This window comes from Aquarana catesbeiana, linkage group LG04 (assembly GCF_042186555.1).
Source record: "Aquarana catesbeiana isolate 2022-GZ linkage group LG04, ASM4218655v1, whole genome shotgun sequence".
NCBI classification, from domain to species: domain Eukaryota; kingdom Metazoa; phylum Chordata; class Amphibia; order Anura; family Ranidae; genus Aquarana; species Aquarana catesbeiana.
Genome location: NC_133327.1, coordinates 677,747,244 through 677,766,317, shown reverse-complemented (window position 1 = coordinate 677,766,317; position 19,074 = coordinate 677,747,244). Strand labels below are relative to the sequence as shown.

At 46.6% G+C, this 19,074-nt stretch overlaps 1 protein-coding gene across 1 annotated transcript in view; it reads right to left on the bottom strand.

The window, feature by feature from the left end:
• LOC141141031 (exportin-5-like) overlaps positions 1–19,074 on the bottom strand; it is a 101,240-nt gene that overhangs the window by 59,962 nt on the left and 22,204 nt on the right. Inside the window, exons 12-16 of the mRNA XM_073628690.1 lie at positions 15,675–15,765; positions 15,009–15,137; positions 14,762–14,874; positions 11,547–11,702; positions 10,999–11,034 (exon numbers count right to left, since the gene is read on the bottom strand). Of these exons, the coding sequence (XP_073484791.1) occupies positions 10,999–11,034; positions 11,547–11,702; positions 14,762–14,874; positions 15,009–15,137; positions 15,675–15,765 (525 nt within the window). The remainder of the gene's footprint in view (positions 1–10,998; positions 11,035–11,546; positions 11,703–14,761; positions 14,875–15,008; positions 15,138–15,674; positions 15,766–19,074) is intronic.

Genomic DNA, 19,074 nt, shown 5'->3' with positions numbered 1-19,074 from the left:
TGGCGTCACTTTGACTGCTTGCTGGTGTCTTTAGGTCCAGAAAAGAGCAGGTCACCCTTCTGTCCGCTCTTTCTCTTACCCCACCTTCTATTCGCATCCTTCTTGGCCTTGAATTGGCCCTGGTTGGGGGGGGGGGGCACGAAAAATAGGATTTTTTATTACAGCTTACCTGTAAAATCCTTTTCTTTCGACGGACATCACGGGACACAGAGCCACAGTAATTACTGATGGGTTATAGGGTATCACTAGGTATTGGACACTGGTCACACCCTAATCAGGAAGTTCAACCCCCTATATAACCCCTCCCCTTCCAGGGATACCTCAGTTTTGTAGCAAAGCAGTATAGGTGTATTAGAAGAGGGGCGGGACCTCTGTGTCCCGTGATGTCCGTCGAAAGAAAAGGATTTTACAGGTAAGCTGTAATAAAAAATCCTATTTTCTTTTCTCGGACATCACGGGACACAGAGCCACAGTAATTACTGATGGGATGTCCCAAAGCAATGCCAACTGAGGGGGGGGAATCACAACCAAGTAGGGTGCTATCAGACCTGAGGACCTTGTACCGCTGTCTGCAGCACACTACGCCCAAAGGCGATATCCTCATGCCTTCTCACATCCACCTGATAGAATCTGGTGAATGTATGAACTGAAGACCAGGTTGCGGCCTTGCAGATCTGAGCCATAGAGGCCCGGTGATGCACTGCCCAAGAAGCACCAATAGCCCTTGTGGAATGTGCCTTGATCTGAAACGGGGGAACCTTCCGTTTCAAACCGTAAGCTTGAATAATCAACTGTCGAATCCATTTAGAAATGGTCGCTTTTGACGCTGCCTGTCCTCTATTGGGACCCTCCGGCAGCACGAACAAGACATCCGTCTTGCGAATCTGAGCAGTTGCCTCCAGATAGGTCTTGACTGCTCTTACTACATCCAAAGAATGTAATGACCTTTCTTCCGAAGAACAAGGTTCTGGAAAAAAGGAAGGTAGCACAATGTCTTGGTTTAGATGAAAATCTGAAACCACCTTCGGTAAAAAAAACTAGGATGAGGGCGCAGTACCACTCTATCCTTGTGTATAATCAAGTAAGGCTCTTTACAGGGAAGAGCTGCTATTTCTGATACTCTTCTAGCAGAAGAGATAGCTACCAGGAAAATTAGTTTCCTCGTCAGTAAGACCAAAGGAATCTGACGTATTGGTTCAAAAGGTTGTTTCTGTAACACCGATAGAACCAAGTTCAAGTCCCAGGGGTTTAGGGGCGCCTTAACCGGAGGATTAAGACGCATCACCCCCTGTATAAAGTTTCGGATCAGAGAATGCGAAGCAAGCGGCCGTTGAAACAACACTGATAAGGCCGACACCTGGCCCTTGATGGTACTCAAGGCCAGCTTCATCTCTAATCCTAATTGTAGAAAATCCAGAATTCTACCTATGACATATTTCCTGGGATGCCAACCCCTGGATTCACACCAGGATACATAAGCTTTCCAGACACTATGATAAATCATTCTGGAAGCTGGCTTCCTTGCCTTGATCAAGGTAGATATGACAGGACCTGAAAGCCCACGATTTTTCAGAACGTGGGATTCAATAGCCCACCCGTCAAATCTAGCATTTGTGAGGCAGGCTGGAACACCGGACCTTGAGCTAACAGGTCTGGGTGTATCGGTAGGGTCCACCGGGAACCCACCATCATCCCTGCTATTTCTGCTTATCAGGTTCTTCTGGACCAAACGGGGGCCACCAGAAGTGCCGACTTCCCTTCTTGCCTGAGTCTGCGAAGGAGCCGTGGCAGTAGCAGAATGGGAAGGAATGCATAAATCGATGAGAGCCGATGCCACGGAATCACCAACGCATCCGTCCTGCCTGCAAGAGGATCCCAGGCAACCGGTAGGAAGGATTTCCCCTTCTGTAGGTTTTCGGGTATGAGCCATCAACTGAGGCTCTGACGCATCGCATGCGATAGGTGCATTGGAAAGTTTAATGCCTGCACCTTCCTGTTCTAGGTCAACAGAATACTGTGTTACAACAGTTCTGCTTGGAACTGCGCATAGGGAACTGCTTCGAATGAAGCCACCATCTTCCCCTGCAGCCTTATACAAAGGCGGACAGAAAGACCCTTCTTGGCCCTGACTGTCAGAATCAGCTCCCTTAGAGCAGTGATCTTTGCCTGCAGACACTTCAGTTAAGCAGGAAAACTGGGCACATATAGGCCTGCATCTCTGATGCCTATTGATATCAGAAATTCTCCTCCCTGCAGGACGGAGATTACTGTCTGAATTGATTCCAAACGAAAGGACTGCATCCTTGGGAATCGTTTCAGATCTCTCAAATCCAAAATGGGTCTGTCGTCCCCATTTGGTTTTCGGACCATAGAAAGATTGGAACAAAGTCTCAATCCTTGATCCTTTGTGGGAACCCCCACAATGACCTCTTGCGACAAAAGTCGCTTTATCGCTAGAAGGAGCGACTGCTTCTCTTCTGGCTTTCTGGGAACACCTGATCTGAGGAAACGAGGAGAGGGACATTCTTGGAACTCCAGTCTGTACCCTAAGGTTACCGTGGAGATCACCCATCTGTCCTGGAAGTCCTTCTGCCAGGGCCCTGAGAGCTGCAGCAGTCTTTCCCCCCACTCGAGCAAGCGGGGCGCCCCTTCATGAAGAGGTCTTAGTGTCTTGCTTAGAAGACCTTTTCCCCCAGGATTTCTTGTGTCCCTGGGGTTGACTCTTGTTTCTTGCCCCATACGGAGGAGACCCTCGTGACTGCCTGGAGGCTGATGCCCCTGGCGCTGGGGAAAGAGTCCGTTTAAAAGAGGGACGCTTACTCTTCTTCTTATCAGGTAAGAGATGCTTTTCCCACAGGAGATCATCTTGATATAATTATCCAAGTCCTCTCCAAACAACCTTTCACCACGGAAGGGAAACCCAGCCAGTAGCTTCTTACATGGTGCTTCGGCTGACCAGTTTTTCAACCATAAGATTCTACGTATATGCACCAACCCAAGCAAGAGGCGAGAGGTTTGCACGATAGAATCTCTAATGGCATCAACAGCATAACATAAAGCCGCAGGAAGGTTAGCAAACCCCTGGGCCTGCTGTTCAGGTAATACTTTGATGACCTGTTTAACATGGTCTCTTAAGTATTGACAGACTCCAATCGCTGCTACTGCAGGTTGGGCCACTGATCCTGCTAAAGAGAACACATCTTTCAATAAGAAGTCCATCTTTTTATCCACAGGATCTTTGAGCATCTGAGCGTTGTCTACAGGACAAGTCAGATTACTATTTACAGAGGAAATGGCCGCATCAATGGCCGGTATTCCCCACCTCTTAATAAACTTTTCTTCCATAGGATAAAGTGTAGAAAACTTTTTCGGCGGAAGAAATCGCTTATCTGGGTGATCCCACTCAGAATAAATCAGCTTTTCAAGTAAATTATGAACAGGAAAAGCATGTGCTGCTTGGAAAGGTTTCAGTGACCCCAAAGCAGAAGAGGTTTCTGTAGTAGTTTCAGGTAGGGACAACTTAAATGTGGAGCGGACCAAACCAGTGAGGATCTGCACTAAGACTTTCTCCTCTTGGAAAGTCGCAGAGGGTCGCTCTCCACCTGAATCCTCCGAAGAGGAATCATCTGTCCCATCCCGATCCTCTGAAAGGGATTCATCTCCTTTATCCCAGAGCTCCTCTGACTGAGGGTCTTGGGAAGCAGAGGAAGGCCTTGTGCGTTTTCTTTCACTGCGTGAAGATGTAATCGCGGCCATTAGCTTTTTCTCTAATCCAGAAATGGTTGAGGAAAAAACTTCTTGTGTAATGTACACAGGGGCTGAAGTGCCGGCAGCAGATGTAGCCCCTAACCCCAATGGCTCTCCCTGTCCAGCTGCCCCTGGTCCCTCAGGAGGGGATGGTGTAGCAGACAGGGGGTCCTCAGAACCTGAACGAGACCCCCTAGTGCCTCTGGTTCTTGGGGTGCTTGAACCTCTTCTACCCATAGTGCAAAGCAACAAGGTGTGAGGTATCAAAAGCGAACACTGACTGCTGAGCGATGTAGTCTGGCTAAAAGCCTTGCTACCAAATGCCCAGTCCGGTGTTCTTTAGTAAATGCAGCCTAGGGGAATGCCTGTGTCCCACCTTACATGCGACTGTCAGCTCTGTGTCTCTCCAAAGCTCAGAGCACCTGTACAGTGTGCTTTAAATGGCCATGCTTTCTGGCACTGTGGGCGTCTGGGCACGCTGACGCTGTGCTGACGCCCCGCCCCCCCTTCCCCCCCCCTCGTTTTTGAAAAACGAGCGCTTCCCGCGCGAGCCGACCCTTTCGGACAAGCCTGAAGGGAGGCTGGGGTTGGGGGAATAAGGAGGAGGCCGGCAGTGATGGGCCCTGCATCGCAATGCGGCTTCGGTGGCGGCGGCGGCAGCGGCTGTGACAGTGCGGTCTCACCCGCCTTACAGCATACCTGAGCCTTTCCCTAGCCTGGGGGGACCATCCCAGCAGAGAAAACCCCCCACCATCTACCTTTGGAGCTGGAGGAAGAGCTAATGCAGCGGACGCTGAGACAGATCAAACATGAAAAGGTTTGTGCTCTTGGCAGCCCCCGGTGGTCACAATAGGCACAGCATGCATTCACCTTAAAGGAGAAAAGCCACTAGAATTAAAATTCTGTGGAATCTCCTCTTACCTTATCCAGGCCGCAGGGTTCAGTTTACACAGACCCAGCCTTCGCCTCTCACGGTGGGCTCCGTTTGTGGAAAAACCGTCAGAGACTGGGGCCCCCATCAGTAGGGGGATCCTTCAGTTCTGGGCCTGTAAAGCACCTCGCCAGAAATTAGGAAGTTTAAAGCCATTTTCTGATCCGCGGGTCCAGCTCTCTAAAAAGAGAAGCGTTACAGGTAAAACCTCGTTTCTTCGGACACGAGGCCCGGGTACCATCCAATTCGGCCATGAAAAGACACTTTGAATGGATCCGGTCGCCTGGCTTGCCCCAGTATAGGATCTTAGAATATTCCTTTTGGAGCTTCAGCACAGGACATCTTTACACGTCCAACACCTAAGACACTGGTGTAAAAAAACTGAGGTATCCCTGGAAGGGGAGGGGTTATATAGGGGGTTGAACTTCCTGATTAGGGTGTGACCAGTGTCCAATACCTAGTGATACCCTATAACCCATCAGTAATTACTGTGGCTCTGTGTCCCGTGATGTCCGAGAAAAGAAAAACGTTCTGCCTTTCTCTCTCCTGGCTTTTACCGGGAACTTTTTCCCCTTTTCCGCTGATCGTGATAAGGCCTGATCCAAGCCAGGCCCAAATAGCTGGGAACCCTCAAAAGGGCAACCCGCAGAGCCGCGACCTAGACATATGGTCCCCTTCCCACGATTTAACCAATATGGCCCTCCTTGCGGAGTTAAGGAGGGCCGCTGATTTAGCCGTGGTCCTGACAGTTCACACTGCAGCATCTGTCAAGTATGCCACAGCCTTGCTAATTATCTCTAGAGAGTCTGTGACTTCTTTGGAATTACTCCCTCTAGCAACATGACCGGAGAGCCTGCCCAGCCAAGCATCCACATTCCTTACTACGCAGGCTGACGCCAAAGCAGGAGCGATGCCTGCCACATTGGCATCCCCCGCTCTTCGCAGTAGTGTTTCAGCCCTTCGGTCCATTTGGTCGTTACCCGAGTCCTCAAAAATCAGAGACAAATCAGATTTCTTAGAGACCTGTGACAGGGCTGCATCTAATTTGGGGGTCTTGAAGAACTTCTCTTCTTCCTCCCCAAAGGGAAACCTCCTCTATCAAGTTTTGAGCTTAAACCACTTGCCGACAAGCCGCCGCAGTTGTACTGCTGCAAAATGGCTCGGCTGGGCGAAACGACTTTATATAAACGTCGCTTCGCCCTGTGGCGACTAGGGGCGCGCGCCCCCTGCTCGCCCACGAAGCCTATGCGTGTGCCCAGCGGTTGCGATTACCGCCAGGCTCCCGCGATCGGTCGGGGCACACAGAGAACCGGCATCTGTGTGTGTAAACACATAGTTTCCGGTTCTCTGAGGGGACAAGTGACAGATTATGAACAGCGATCTATCTCTTCCCCTACACAGTCCCCTCCCCCCTTCAGTTAGAACACACACTAGGGAACACATTAACCCCTTGATCGCCCCCTATTGTTAACCCCTTCCCTGCCAGTGAAATTTTTTCAGTAATCAAAGCATTTTTATAGCACCAATCGCTGTAAAAAATGCCAATGGTCCCAAAAATGTGTCAAAATTGTCCGACGTGTCCGCCATAATGTCGAAGTCCCGATAAAAATCGCAGATCGCTGCCATTACTAGTAAAAAAAAAAAAAAAAATGAATAATAAAAATGCCATAAAACTATCCCCTATTTTGTAGACGCTATAACTTTTGCGCAAACCAATCAATATACGCTTATTGTGATTTTTTTTACCAAAAATATCTAGAATACATAATCGGTCTAAACTGAGGGAAAAAAAAAAATTTTTATATATATTTTTGGTGGATATTTATTATAGCAAAAAGTAAAAAATATTGCATTGTTTTCAAAATTGTCGCTCTTTTTTTGTTTATAAAGCAAAAAATAAAAACCGCAGAGATGATCAATTACCACCAAAAGAAAGCTCTATTTGTCGGGAAAAAAAGGACGTCAGTTTTGTTTGGGTACAACGTTGCACGTCCGCGCAATTGTCAGTTAAAGGGACACAGTGCCGAATTTCAAAAAGTCCTCTTGTTAGGAAGGGGGTAAAATCTTCCGGGGCTAAAGCGGTTTAGGACCTTTCTCTCCGGGTCCCTCCGCTCTCTCAAAATTACCTCTTTGAGAGTTTGATGAACTGGGAATACCTTGGACTGAGGTTTACCCAACCCCCGATACATCTTATCCCGGGCTGTCGCCTGAACTGGAGGTTCCGGGATATCCTCAGAGGCATAGATTGCCCTGAGTAACTGCCCCATGTTCTCCACGGGAAAAGGGTGTCCATTACATCTAGGACTATCACTATCCTGGCTCTCAGAGTCTGAGTTTTCCCCCTCCTCTAATGGGCTTTCATCTGACTCCTCCGGATCCTCAAACTCATCTACTCCCGAAGTGAAAGAGGAGGGAGGCCTCTGCGGGGTTTTCCCTCTTGAGGGGGAAGTACCTTCTCTAGAGAACAGATTTTCTCTGTCACTAGTGCTAGTTCCTTCTTTAGATGCTATAACTGTCTTCAGAGATTGGAGTGTAGAAAGCACCTCTGACTGTACTGTAAGGAAGTCCCTCATGACCTGTGCGGTTTTCTTTCCTGACAATTTATGTATGCATCTGTAACAAGAAAGGTTTTACATGATCTTGTGGGAGCTTTTCATTGCAATACCCACATCTTTTTGTTCTGGGGGAGGAGGGTTTTTGCCCTTAGCCTTGTGGGCCCCTTGAGCAAATCCACTGGGTTCTAAGGAGACAAAAGACAAGACAGAATTCATACTTTAACAGTCTGTACTCTCTCTCCTGCCCCCCCCCCCCCCAAGGGGTGTGGGTAAGACCCCTCTTAACCCACCACCTGCCAGACAGAGGAGGACTCTCCACCCGTGGCCTCCTCCTGGGTTGTAGGCACCGCTGTGTCCTCCTATTCCATTCCTGGCCCCCGCTGGTTCCGTTCCAAGGAGCCCTGCTGTGAGGATCCAGAAGGTGAGAGGGGCCTGTGGGACCTCCGCCTGGCTCCACCAGATTCTTATGGCCAGGACACCGCCGATCGGCGCCATTTTGCTGGAGTCCCGCTGTCGGAAGGAGCGTTTTGGCTTCTAGTGTCTCCGGATCCGCCATTTCGGCGTAGACTGGAAACGGAGGTGATGCCGCCCGGAAAAAGAAGCGGCGCCATCTTGCTCCACCCGGTCAGGACACTCACTCCCATCCCAGGAGTGTTTCCAGCGTTCACTATAGAACCACAGTTGCGGGAAACCGATGCCCTCCGCCCCTCCAGAGGCCTGGACTCCAGCTACCTGCCAGCTCCTTCAGATCCCATGCACCTGGTCTGGGGCAAGGGAGGAGGGTATGTGCCCACAGGAGCTCCGGGGGAGGCTCCGTGCCAGGGCCCCCCCCGGCCACTGGGGCCCCCTGGCTGGACCCGCAGCCCTCCCTGGCTCTGGCGTCCAGCTCCCAGAGTTGGATTGTCTGCAACCGACTTCTGGTCTGACAAAAAGAAACGTTTCATTGCCGGGAAGCACAATCAAGAACTGAGGTGCAGGGGGAAGGGAGGGGCCTTTCAACCTCATGTGTTGATTGTATTTCCTGTCAGGTGGACCAGTCATCTCTCAGGTGTGCCGTCCTGGAAGATGACTAGAGGAATTAGGAAATTTCATTTTTATTACATACGGTCACAAGTGCAGTACAGCGTCAGTCATATATAAGGGGTGTGGTGGTGGTGGTGGTGATCAGGGACCCTGGACTGGTGACCGCATGAGAAAAAAAAAAGTGGGGGAAGCGATCAGGATTTTTATTTACTTTTTCTACACATTATGATTGCTTACAGCACTGTATTACATTGCTATAAGCAAGTATTTTACTGAATGAAACTGATTCAGTTTGGTTTGTTTAGCTGTGTTTGGCTAGAGCTAAGCACATGGTACAGATGTGCTTTGATTGGCCCTGTCTGTACCATGTAACCACACTGACCAATCACAGCTAGCAACATAATTGTACACAATGGATGGAATGAAAGGAAGCCATCCATTGTTTACAACTGTCATGTGACCTGCTGTGATTGGTTACAGTAGTCACATGGTACCGGCAGTGAGACGGTACACTGATCAGTCCTTGGCTGTGTCTGGTGGACAAAGCCGGTGACAGATCGCGACGTCCACCCGGATCGACGAGAGGCCCGCCTAGCAGTCATTTTGTTACAGGCTGGGAGGGAATTGGTTAAATAAAATGTAATCTCTAGACTTTACAAAACTTGTCCAGGACTTTCCTCACCATAAACCACATTATGATGTGCAACTTTCTGACTCCCCTCATTACCTGTCCTTCTCTCACATGGATAGCAAGTGAGGTGGAATCTCCCTAACCGTAGTATTTACTCTTCCCATGTCTATCCAACATGATTTTTAAAAAATATATAAATACTGTATAATCTTGCATACAGTGAGGGAAAAAATATTTGATCCCCTGCTGATTTTGTACCTTTCCCCACTGACAAAGAAATGATCAGTCTATAATTTTAATGGTAGGTTTATTATAACAGTGAGAGACAGAACAAAAAAATCCATAAACATGCATTTCGAAGTTATAAATTGATTTGCATATTAATGAGTGAAATAATGATTTGACCCTTTTGCAAAACATGACTTCGTACTTGGTGGCAATCACAGAGGTCAGGCGATTCTTGTCGTTGGCCACCAAGTTTGCACACATCTCAGGAGGGATTTTGTCCCCCTTCTCTTTGCAGATCCTCTCCAAGTCATTAAGGTTTTGACACTGACGTTTGGTAACGTGAACCTTCAGCTCCCTCCACATATGTTCTATGGGATTACGGTCTGGAGACTGGCAAGTCCACTCCAGGACCTTAATGTGCTTCTTCTTGAGCTACTGCTTTGTTGCCTTGACGGTGTGTTTTGGGTCATTGTCATGCTGGAATACCCATCCACAACCCATTTTCAATGCCCTGGCTGAGGGAAGGAGGTTCTCACCCAAGATTTGATGATACATGGCCCTGTCCATCGTCCCTTTGATATGGTGAAGTTGTCCTGTCCCCTTAGCAGAAAAACACTCTCAAAGCATGTTTCCACCTCCATGTTTGACGGTGGGGATGGTGTTCTTGGTGTCATAGGCAGTATTCCTCCTCCTCCTCCAAACACAGCGAGTTGATGCCAAAAAGTTTGATTTTGGTCTCATCTGACCACAACACTTTCACTCAGTTCTCCTCTGAATCATTCAGATGTCCATTAGCAAACTTCAGATGGACCTGTACATGTGCTTTCTTGAGCAGAGGGGCCTTGCGAGCGCTGCAGGATTTCAGTCCTTCGCGTCGTAGTGTGCTACTAATTGTTTTCTTGGTGACTATGGTCCCAGCTGCCTTGAGATCATTGACAAGATTCTCCCATGTAGTTCTGGGCTGATTCCTCACCATTGTCATGATCATTGAAACTCCACGAGGTGAGATGTCGTATGGAGCCCCAGACCGAGGGAGATTGACAGGTATTTTGTGTTTCTTCCATTTGCGAATAATCTCACCAACTGTTGTCACCCTCTCACCAAGCTGATTGACGATGGTCAAGTCAGCCTTGTGTAAGTCTACAATTTTGTCCCTGACATCCTTGGACCGCTCTTTAGTCTTGGCCATGGTGGAGAGATTGGAATCTGACTAATTGTTTCTGTGGCCAGGTGTCTTTTATACAGGTAAAAAGCTGAGATTAGGAGCACTCCCTTTACAAGAGTGCTCCTAATCTCAGCTTGTTACCTCTATAGAAGACACCTGGGAGCCAGAAATCTTGCTAATTGATAGGAGATCAAATACTTATTTCACTCATTAAAATGCAAATCAATTTATAAAACTTTTTTGAAATGCATTTTTTCTGGATATTTTTGTTGTTGTTCTGTCTCTCACTGTTAAAATAAACCAACCATTAAAATTATAGGCTGGTCATTTCTTTGCCCACTAACATACAAAATCAGCAGGGGATCAAATACTAACTACATTACCTTGTGGAAATATTTAACAGTCATGGTCAGTCTGGATAATAACAAATCTCTATGCAGTTTCTAATGAGCTGAAATGTCTACAATGCTCCATGTAGCCTGAGACCACGAGAGCTTTACCTAGGGTTTTAGTCTCTTAAGGGAGCAGCAGTATGTTTATAGCAAATAACAACAACAACAACAACAATATCTGGCAGGACCCCTAATGTTTCTCGTGAAGTTTGAATTTTAATAAGAGGTCCATAAATCTGACCCATAAAAAAATGACCTGTTCATCTCTATCTGCAGACTGTATATAACATCAGAGCACAATATAAATCAGAATTTTAAAGAATTACCTTATTATTCAGCTGAAAGGTGACGGCAGAGAAAAGCTGTGAACATGAGAGAGGACGGGGTTAATCACAAGAATTTTAAAAAGAAATCCCTCCATTGATGAAGAAGTTTAATCTGCTTATATGTGTGTGTATTATGAATACAGAGGATGCGGGTGAATATTAGTTTGTAGCACAGAAGCAAAGTGCCATATAAACTTCCAGCTAGTCTGACTCTAGAGAGCTCCACCTTCTGCCTGCACCTGGGAAATATGAAATGCACACACATTTTAAAAGAAACCTGACATAAGAAAAAACAGATTGCTGAAATCTCCTTGTGAAAATGCAATTTGCCTGGCTGTCATATTAATATAACAGCTTCAATCACTTGAGTCTGAAAAAGGAATACAGATAAAGAGTTAGAACTTTATCCCAGCTTATATTTGCTGCACTCTGGTTCCAGGACTATGCAGCCAGGCAAACAGCATTGTGAAAATTAGCCAGGGCCTTGGGGGGAGATGAATTGCAGTTCAGAAAAGGTGGGGAGAGTCATATGACAAGAATGCACTCACCTTGGTCAGAATGCTAGGCATGAAATCGTTCATATAGCGCATGAAGGGGAAGAGTAAGGTGAGGTTGTCGAGGAGGCAGGTCAGGATCAGGGGGTCCCTGGTCTCATAGCTGAGCACAATTTGGAGAAGCTCCACACCCTGAGTGACAGGCAGATCCTGGGAGAGAAGATGGAACAGAGGATAGAAAACCAAAAGTCAGAGCTTCAGCTTTTTTTGCTATTTACCTCTCCAGCCTCAGGGTCTGCTGCTAACATATCAAGGGATGCAATCTTTGGCTTACACGGACAGGTCACAGGGACAAGAATACCCAGAATTCCCCTGGATAGCTCTATTCTATCTGAACACTATGCAACGCAGGTTCTCCATGTACCCAAGATTAAGGACTGGGTCACTGAGTTATGTCTATAAATGATGATGGAGAACCTGATGGCCATCCATGGATTCTTTTTATGAAACAATAAAAAAAAAAAAAAAATTGTGTCAGCCTTTAAATACTGTAAAATCAATACACACTCCTGTATCAGCGCAAAGCTCTGCAGAAAGCAATGGCTGCTACCCAGTAGTGTATTTAGGTTTTGTACTGCCCTAGGCCTGACTAAACTTGTGCACAACCTAATTTAAATATGACCCACCCGTTCCCGTCAAGGCCACACCCCTTGCTGTTTAAGACCCGCCCTGAATTTTTTCAGTAGGGACACTAGTTTTGTTTGGCTCTCACCTCCTGTTTGGCTATGGGGCAGGAAGTAAAGGGACAGAGTTATAAACCCTCCCTTACTCTATCCAAAATGAAAAAAAAAAAAAAAAAAAAAAAAAAAGCGTTGCGTATACTTCTGCTTTAACCACTTCAATACCAGGCACTTACGCCCCTTCCTGCCCAGGACAATTTTCAGCTTTCAGCGCTGTCATACAACACTGTACCCAAACTAAATTTTTATCATTTTCTTCCCACAAATAGAGCTTTCTTTTGGTGGTATTTGATCACCTCTGCAGTTTTTATTTTTTTCTAAACAAACTAAAAAAGACCAAAATTTTTGAAAAAAAAAAGATTTTTCATAAAATTTTGTTTTCCCTTTCACTGACAGGCACTGATGAGGCAGAACTGATGAGTTGGCACTGATAAAGTGGCACTGATGAGGAGGCACTGATATGCACCAATAGCCAGCACTGATATGCGGCACTGACAGGCGGCAATGATGATTAGGTACTGAAAAGTACTGACAGGTGTTACTGGTGGGCAGTGATTGGCACTCTTTATTGTTGTGGCACTTCTGGGCACTGATTGGCAGATGATTGTTACATTTGAGGGGTCTGTGCTGATAATCAATGTGCTGATTATCAGCACAGACCCCCCCCCCCGACAGGAGAGCCGGCGAACGGCTCTCCCTGTCAGCGCGAACCGAGGAATGCCGTTTACCGGCACTTCCTGGTTCACACGATGATCAGCTGTGATTGGTCGCAGCTGATCACGTGGTAAGAAGCCTCTGACAGAGGCTTCTTATCACGATCGGAGATGCAGGGTGTCAGACTGACACGCCGCGCGCGCCAGGATGTTATCCTGCTGGACGTCATATGACGCCCAGTCAGGATAACAAAACCACTTCCCGGCCGTCAATCTGCTATAGGCCAGGAAGTGGTTAAGCACAAATTTCTGATAATTTTATGGAGAGGACTAAGACGATATAACCATGCCAATGGTGCAGCAGACAACATATAGCACAGTGAGGAAGGTTTGTGGTCCAGAATGAGAGGACAGTCAAAAATTAGAAGCGCCCACACACACACACACACACAGTTGCGGCATGCCAGCCACCCGCATACCGGAAGCAGTGAGGCCGCTTTATGGGGGCGCTAGACTAATTTGCCTCTCAGCCCAGTCCGCCCCATAAGACTGGTGCTACACTAACAGTTTAGCACAAGCCGGCGGGGACTCTTTCCGTGCTGCCCCCCTGCAAAGTGCTGCCCTAGGCCTGGGCCTTCTCAGCCTAGGCCAGGATACAGCGTTGCTGCTACCGCACACAAGAGGCTTTTTGGAGCTCCTTTCTCTGGAGGTGGGCTAAGGAAAGACTCAGAAGTTGACTAGGGGGCATTAGAGTCTGCTACTCTCTGCAGAGCCTTGCATTGAGGCTAACAGCTGTACATGCATGCAAACAGCTGCAATTAATATTTTGTTATCAGGCTGGCATGACGGTTTCAGAGTCTGTCTGCAGCCAGAAGGGCCACATGATGACAAAACTAATTACAGCTGTCTACAAACATGTTCCACCTTCATCCACAGTTCTTTGGGGCGGCCAGCATACAGCTGGATCCATCACAGACCAATGCACATATTGGCCAGCACACCATGGACCATCAAATGTCGTCCGAAGCTTTTATTGCAGAAAGATCACATCACAAAGGACCAAGTGCAATGTTTTGGAGCCGCACAGGACCCCTTCATCAGGCATGTGATGAGGAATGTATGCTGGCGATTGTGTGCATTGGTTTGTGATGATTCCAGCTTCCGGCTGGTAGTTGCTGCAGCAACCATGGAGCCCATTTTCAGGAACGTTTGCGATGGGAATATTGACAATATAGTTGGATCTGACACTCCCAGTAGTGTCAGATTCCAACTAATTTTGCTGCACTCCTAATGCCGCGTACACACGGGCAGACTTTGGCGGACTAGGTCTGGCGGACTTTCCGAATGGACGGACTTGCCTACACACGATCAACCAATGTCCGACGGATTCGTATGGGATGACGTACGACCGGACTAAAACAAGGAAGTTCATAGCCAGTAGCCAATAGCTTCCCTAGTGACGTTTTTTGTCCGTCAGACTAGAAAAGTCCGCTCGTCTGTATGCGACCAGACTCGACTCCGTCGGAAAGATTTGAAATATGTTTCATTTCTAGGTCCGTCAAACTTTTGGGGAAAAAAAAGTCCGCTGGAGCCCACACACAATCGAATTATCCGACGGACTCCGGTCCGCCGGACCAAGTCTGCTGTAAAGTCCGCTCGTGTGTACGCGGCATAAGGAAGAAATTTACAAAAAGAAACGAATGAACTTGTATGAATTTTATTTTTACAATAGTCGGTAAAAGATTTGAAGATGCACCCCTAACCTAAACCCAAATAGGGAAAAAAACGGTCACACCACGGCCAACACCCTGAGCAGGAATGTGAGACATACTCCATGAACTGTAAGCTGCGTACAAGGACCCGACAGTAATCTCACCTCTTTCCGGAGCACTCGTACAACCTGGTTGATGACACACTCGCAGAAAAACGTCATGGCTTCCCACTGAATGTATGAGGGTGACAAGAGGGTGCACAGTTCTTCCCCAGCCGCTGCAATACAAAAACACAAAATGTCACCATCCACAGCTGGCGAGATGTAAGGGATCACAGAGCACATTGGATCCACACATGGCTCACACAGAGTGACCATCAAACAAACACACCCCCCAGTGTTTACTACTTACAGCTATTTGGTCCTGGATCCAGCGGAGCGGAGAGCTGGAAGTGAAGCCATTCGGCAGCCATGTGAAAGCTGGTGTGAGGATTCAAACGACACGCCTGTCTTATCACATCCCTCATCACTGCTCTGAAATCTGAGTCACAAAACAGGGAAAACTACAGCTAAATCCAAGAAGGAGACAAGAAACTTTATGAACTATGGAAATCCCCCCCAAAACAACATCTCACTATCCCCAACCCACTCACTGACCAGCCACTATTCCCCCTCTACTAACTGGAGCAGAAAGGACAATTTCCCCCACCCTTCCTATACGGGGCAGAATGGATACCCACTATCCCCCCTACAGTCCTGAGGACAAACAAAATCCCACTATTCCCACTACTTCACCCTCTCTCTCTCCTAATGATGGGGGGGGGGGCACCCCCTCTACAAACTTGGGAGCAGCCCTATTCCCTCTATTGACAGGTGCAGAAAGGACACCCCACTAACCCACCTTTACTGACTGGTGCAGAAAGGACACCCCACTAACCCACCTTTACTGACTGGTGCAGAAAGGACACCCCACTAACCCACCTTCTGACGGGAGCAGAAAGGACACCCCACCTTTACGGACTGAAGCAGAAAGGAAACCTCACTAACCCAAGACAGAGTGGTAACATATTTCACTCACCATGGAAGAAAGTTACAAAGTCGTCGTCACTATCAAAGTCGAGTCGGGAATATTCACAGCTGGGACTGTCGCTCTTGGAAGGGAGTCCCACCTGGAAAAGAGTGGAAATTGGGGGCTGTTAGAAAACACACAAACTAACCTCCACAACTGAAACACAGGGAAGAAACTGCTAAAAAAATAGGATTTTTAAAACAGCTTACCTGTAAAATCCTTTTCTTTGAAGTACATCACGGGACACAGAGCCATAGTAGTTACTATGTGGGTTATAGGCCACCTTCAGGTGATGGACACTGGCATGCCCCAAGATAAAAAGTGCACTCCCTATATAACCCCTCCCACTAGTGGGAGTATCTCAGTTTTGTAGCAAAGCAATACACATCTATACCAAATAAGGGAGGGACCTCTGTGTCCAGTGATGTACTTCAAAGAAAAGAATTTTACAGGTAAGCCGTTTTAAAAATCATTTTTTCTTATTGTACATCACGGGACACAGAGCCATAGTAGTTACTATGTGGGATGTCCCATAGCAATGCCAACTAAATGGAGGGAGACAACAAAAAGTAGGGAAATAAGAGACTAGAGGACTTATACTGCATCCTGCAGTACACTGCGCCCAAAGGCAATATCCTCATGACCATTTACAACTATTTGATATAATCTGGTAAATGTATAGACTGAAGACCAAGTTGGGGCCTAGCAGATTTGAGCCAAGGAGGCTTGGTGATGCACTGCCCAGGAAGCACTAACAGCCCTAGAGAAGTGCGTCTTGATTTGAAAGGGTGGAATCCACCTCTTTAAACCATAAGCTTGAACGATTACTTGTCGAATCTATTTAAAATAGTAGATTTCGATGCTGCCTATCCTCTTTTAGGACCTTCAGGCAACACGAACAAAAACATCCGTTTCCCGAATCTGAGCAATCGCCTTTAAAGTAGACATTGACTGCTCTCACCACATCAGAAAAATGTAGTGATTTTTCTTCCAAAGAAGAGGGTTCTGGAAAAAAAAAAAAAAAAAAAAAAAAAACGGTAGAACAATATCCTGGTTTAGATAAAAACCTGATATTACCTTCGGTAAAATGTTAGGATGAGGACGCAATACTACCTTATCCTTGTGCACAAGATATGGCTCTTTACAAAAAAGAGCAGCCAATACCCTTCTTGCAGCAGATATGGTTACCAGAAAAAATTGTTTCCTTGTCAAAAAAGGACCAAGGTAATATGTCGTATAGGCCCAAAAAAAGGCTGTTTTGTAATGCCAACAAAACTAAATTCAAGTCCCAAGGGTTCAGGGGTTACTTAACCGGAGATTTAACCATGTTACCCCCTGAATAAAGTTATGGACCAAAGAATGCGAAGCAAGTGGTCATTGAAATAATACCGATAAGGCCGAGACCTGTCCTTAGAAAGCACTCAAGCTTTATTTCTCAGCCCATCTGCAGAAAAATCAAGAACTCTACCTTGACTTATTTCCTGGGGTGCAGCTCCTGGTTTCACACCGGAAATATGGAGTCTGGGAAACATAATATATAACCATGGAGGCCGGCTCTGCATCAACCAAGGTAGAAAACTACCGAACCTGACATCCCACGCTTCTTCAGAGTGTGGGCCTCAATAGCCAAACCGTTAAATTTAGCGTTTGTAAAGTAGGATGGAACTCCGGACCTTGCGAGAGAAGGGCTGGCCGTGAAAGTAGGGTCCATGGGTTCCCTACTGCCATCTCTACGATCCTTATTGAGCAAGCGGGGGTACCTCCTCATAAGGAGGCTTCAGTATCTCGTAGGTTTCCTCCCCTAAGACCTCTTTTGTTCCTAGGGTTAACCCTGAACCTGACGGCTGAAGCCATCGCGACTGCCTGGAGGCTGAAGCCCCTGGCACAGAAGAAGGAGCTTTGAAAAAAAATACATTTACTCCTTTACTTAAATGACAAAAGGGGATATCTTTCTTAATTGAAATTCTTTGGATATATCTTTCAAAATATCCCCAGATAGCTGTTTCACCACAAAAAGGAAGACTAGCCAAGAGCTTCTTGCATGATGCTTAGCGAAGGACGCAAGGCCTAAAGGATAGAGTCTGTCACAGCAACTATTGCAAACATAAAGTTGCCTCCTGTACCTGCTGAGCAGGATAACCTTGAACACCTGTTTAAACTGGTTTCTCAATGATTAACCAATTACTGTCAGCGCAGGCTGAAACACAACCTGCCAGGGAAAAAGCTTTTAATAGGATTCCAACCTTTTATCCATTGGATCCCTAAGTATTTGAGTATTGTCTGCTACTCACAAAGGATGTAGTAGCATTAACTGCTGATATAACCCACTTAGTGAATTTTCTCTAACATAGGATAAAGTGTGAAAAACTTTTAGAAGGAAAATAATGGTCATCTTGGTAATCCTCCAGATACAAAAAAAAAAAAAACAAAACTTTTCCAGCAAAGAATGGACACGAAAAAGCATGCACAGCTTGAGGAGGCTTTAGCGAACCCAAACATTCAGTTAAGGGTACATAAATGTGGAGCGGATCATTCTGCACCATCAATCTTACAGATTTTGAAAGCTGACTCTACCGCATTTGACACCTCAAAAGAGGAATCATCAGCCTCACCACCGTCCCCTGAGGGAATCGTCTTCTCCTGCCCCAGTTCCTCAGTCTGAGGGTCCTAGGAAAATGGAAGAGAACCTGTCGCATCTTGACCACACTGGGATGCGATTAAATTTGCTAAACTTTTTTTTTTCTTAAACCTACCATGGCTGAGGAAAAAAAAAAAAAAAAAAAAAAAAAAAAAAAAAAAAAAAGAGTAAAAAGAACAGGAGCTGCAACATTAAAAACAGTTGCAAATATTTCATGGCCCCGATGCTCACTCTGACCAGCCACCCCTTCTCAAGGGAGGATGCCATTTGTAGAGTAGGTTTTCCAGAGCTTGAGGGAAACCCTTTTAGCTCCTTTTTTGGGAGTGTTTCAACCCCCATTTCTGAATATAGCCCGATGCACAAAACAGAGGTACTACCAGAAGAAATCGCATCCATTGCTTGAGCAATAGTCAAGCCATTGCTGCTGCTATTAATGCTCAGCCTGATGCAATAGTACATGTGTCAAAAGAATGCTTATGTCACCAACCGTTTTCAGGCCCCTCTACGCATCCCTCCACCGGCTTAAGCAGTAATAATGGTGCTTTAAAAAAAACACCCTCCCGTGCTAGACTTTGGAGGATGCCAACGCTGCGCTAAAAAAAAAAAAAAAAAAAAAAAAAAAAAAAAGAAAAAAAAAGAAGAAGGCTTACCGCGGAGCGCGGGCCTCTGATCCTACAGGACCCACATGCGAGGTGAAAAAACATGGGGAGGAGAAAGCCTGGAAGCTGCCGAGTAGCGGCGTGCTGAACGTTTTTTTTTTTTCTCATTCTT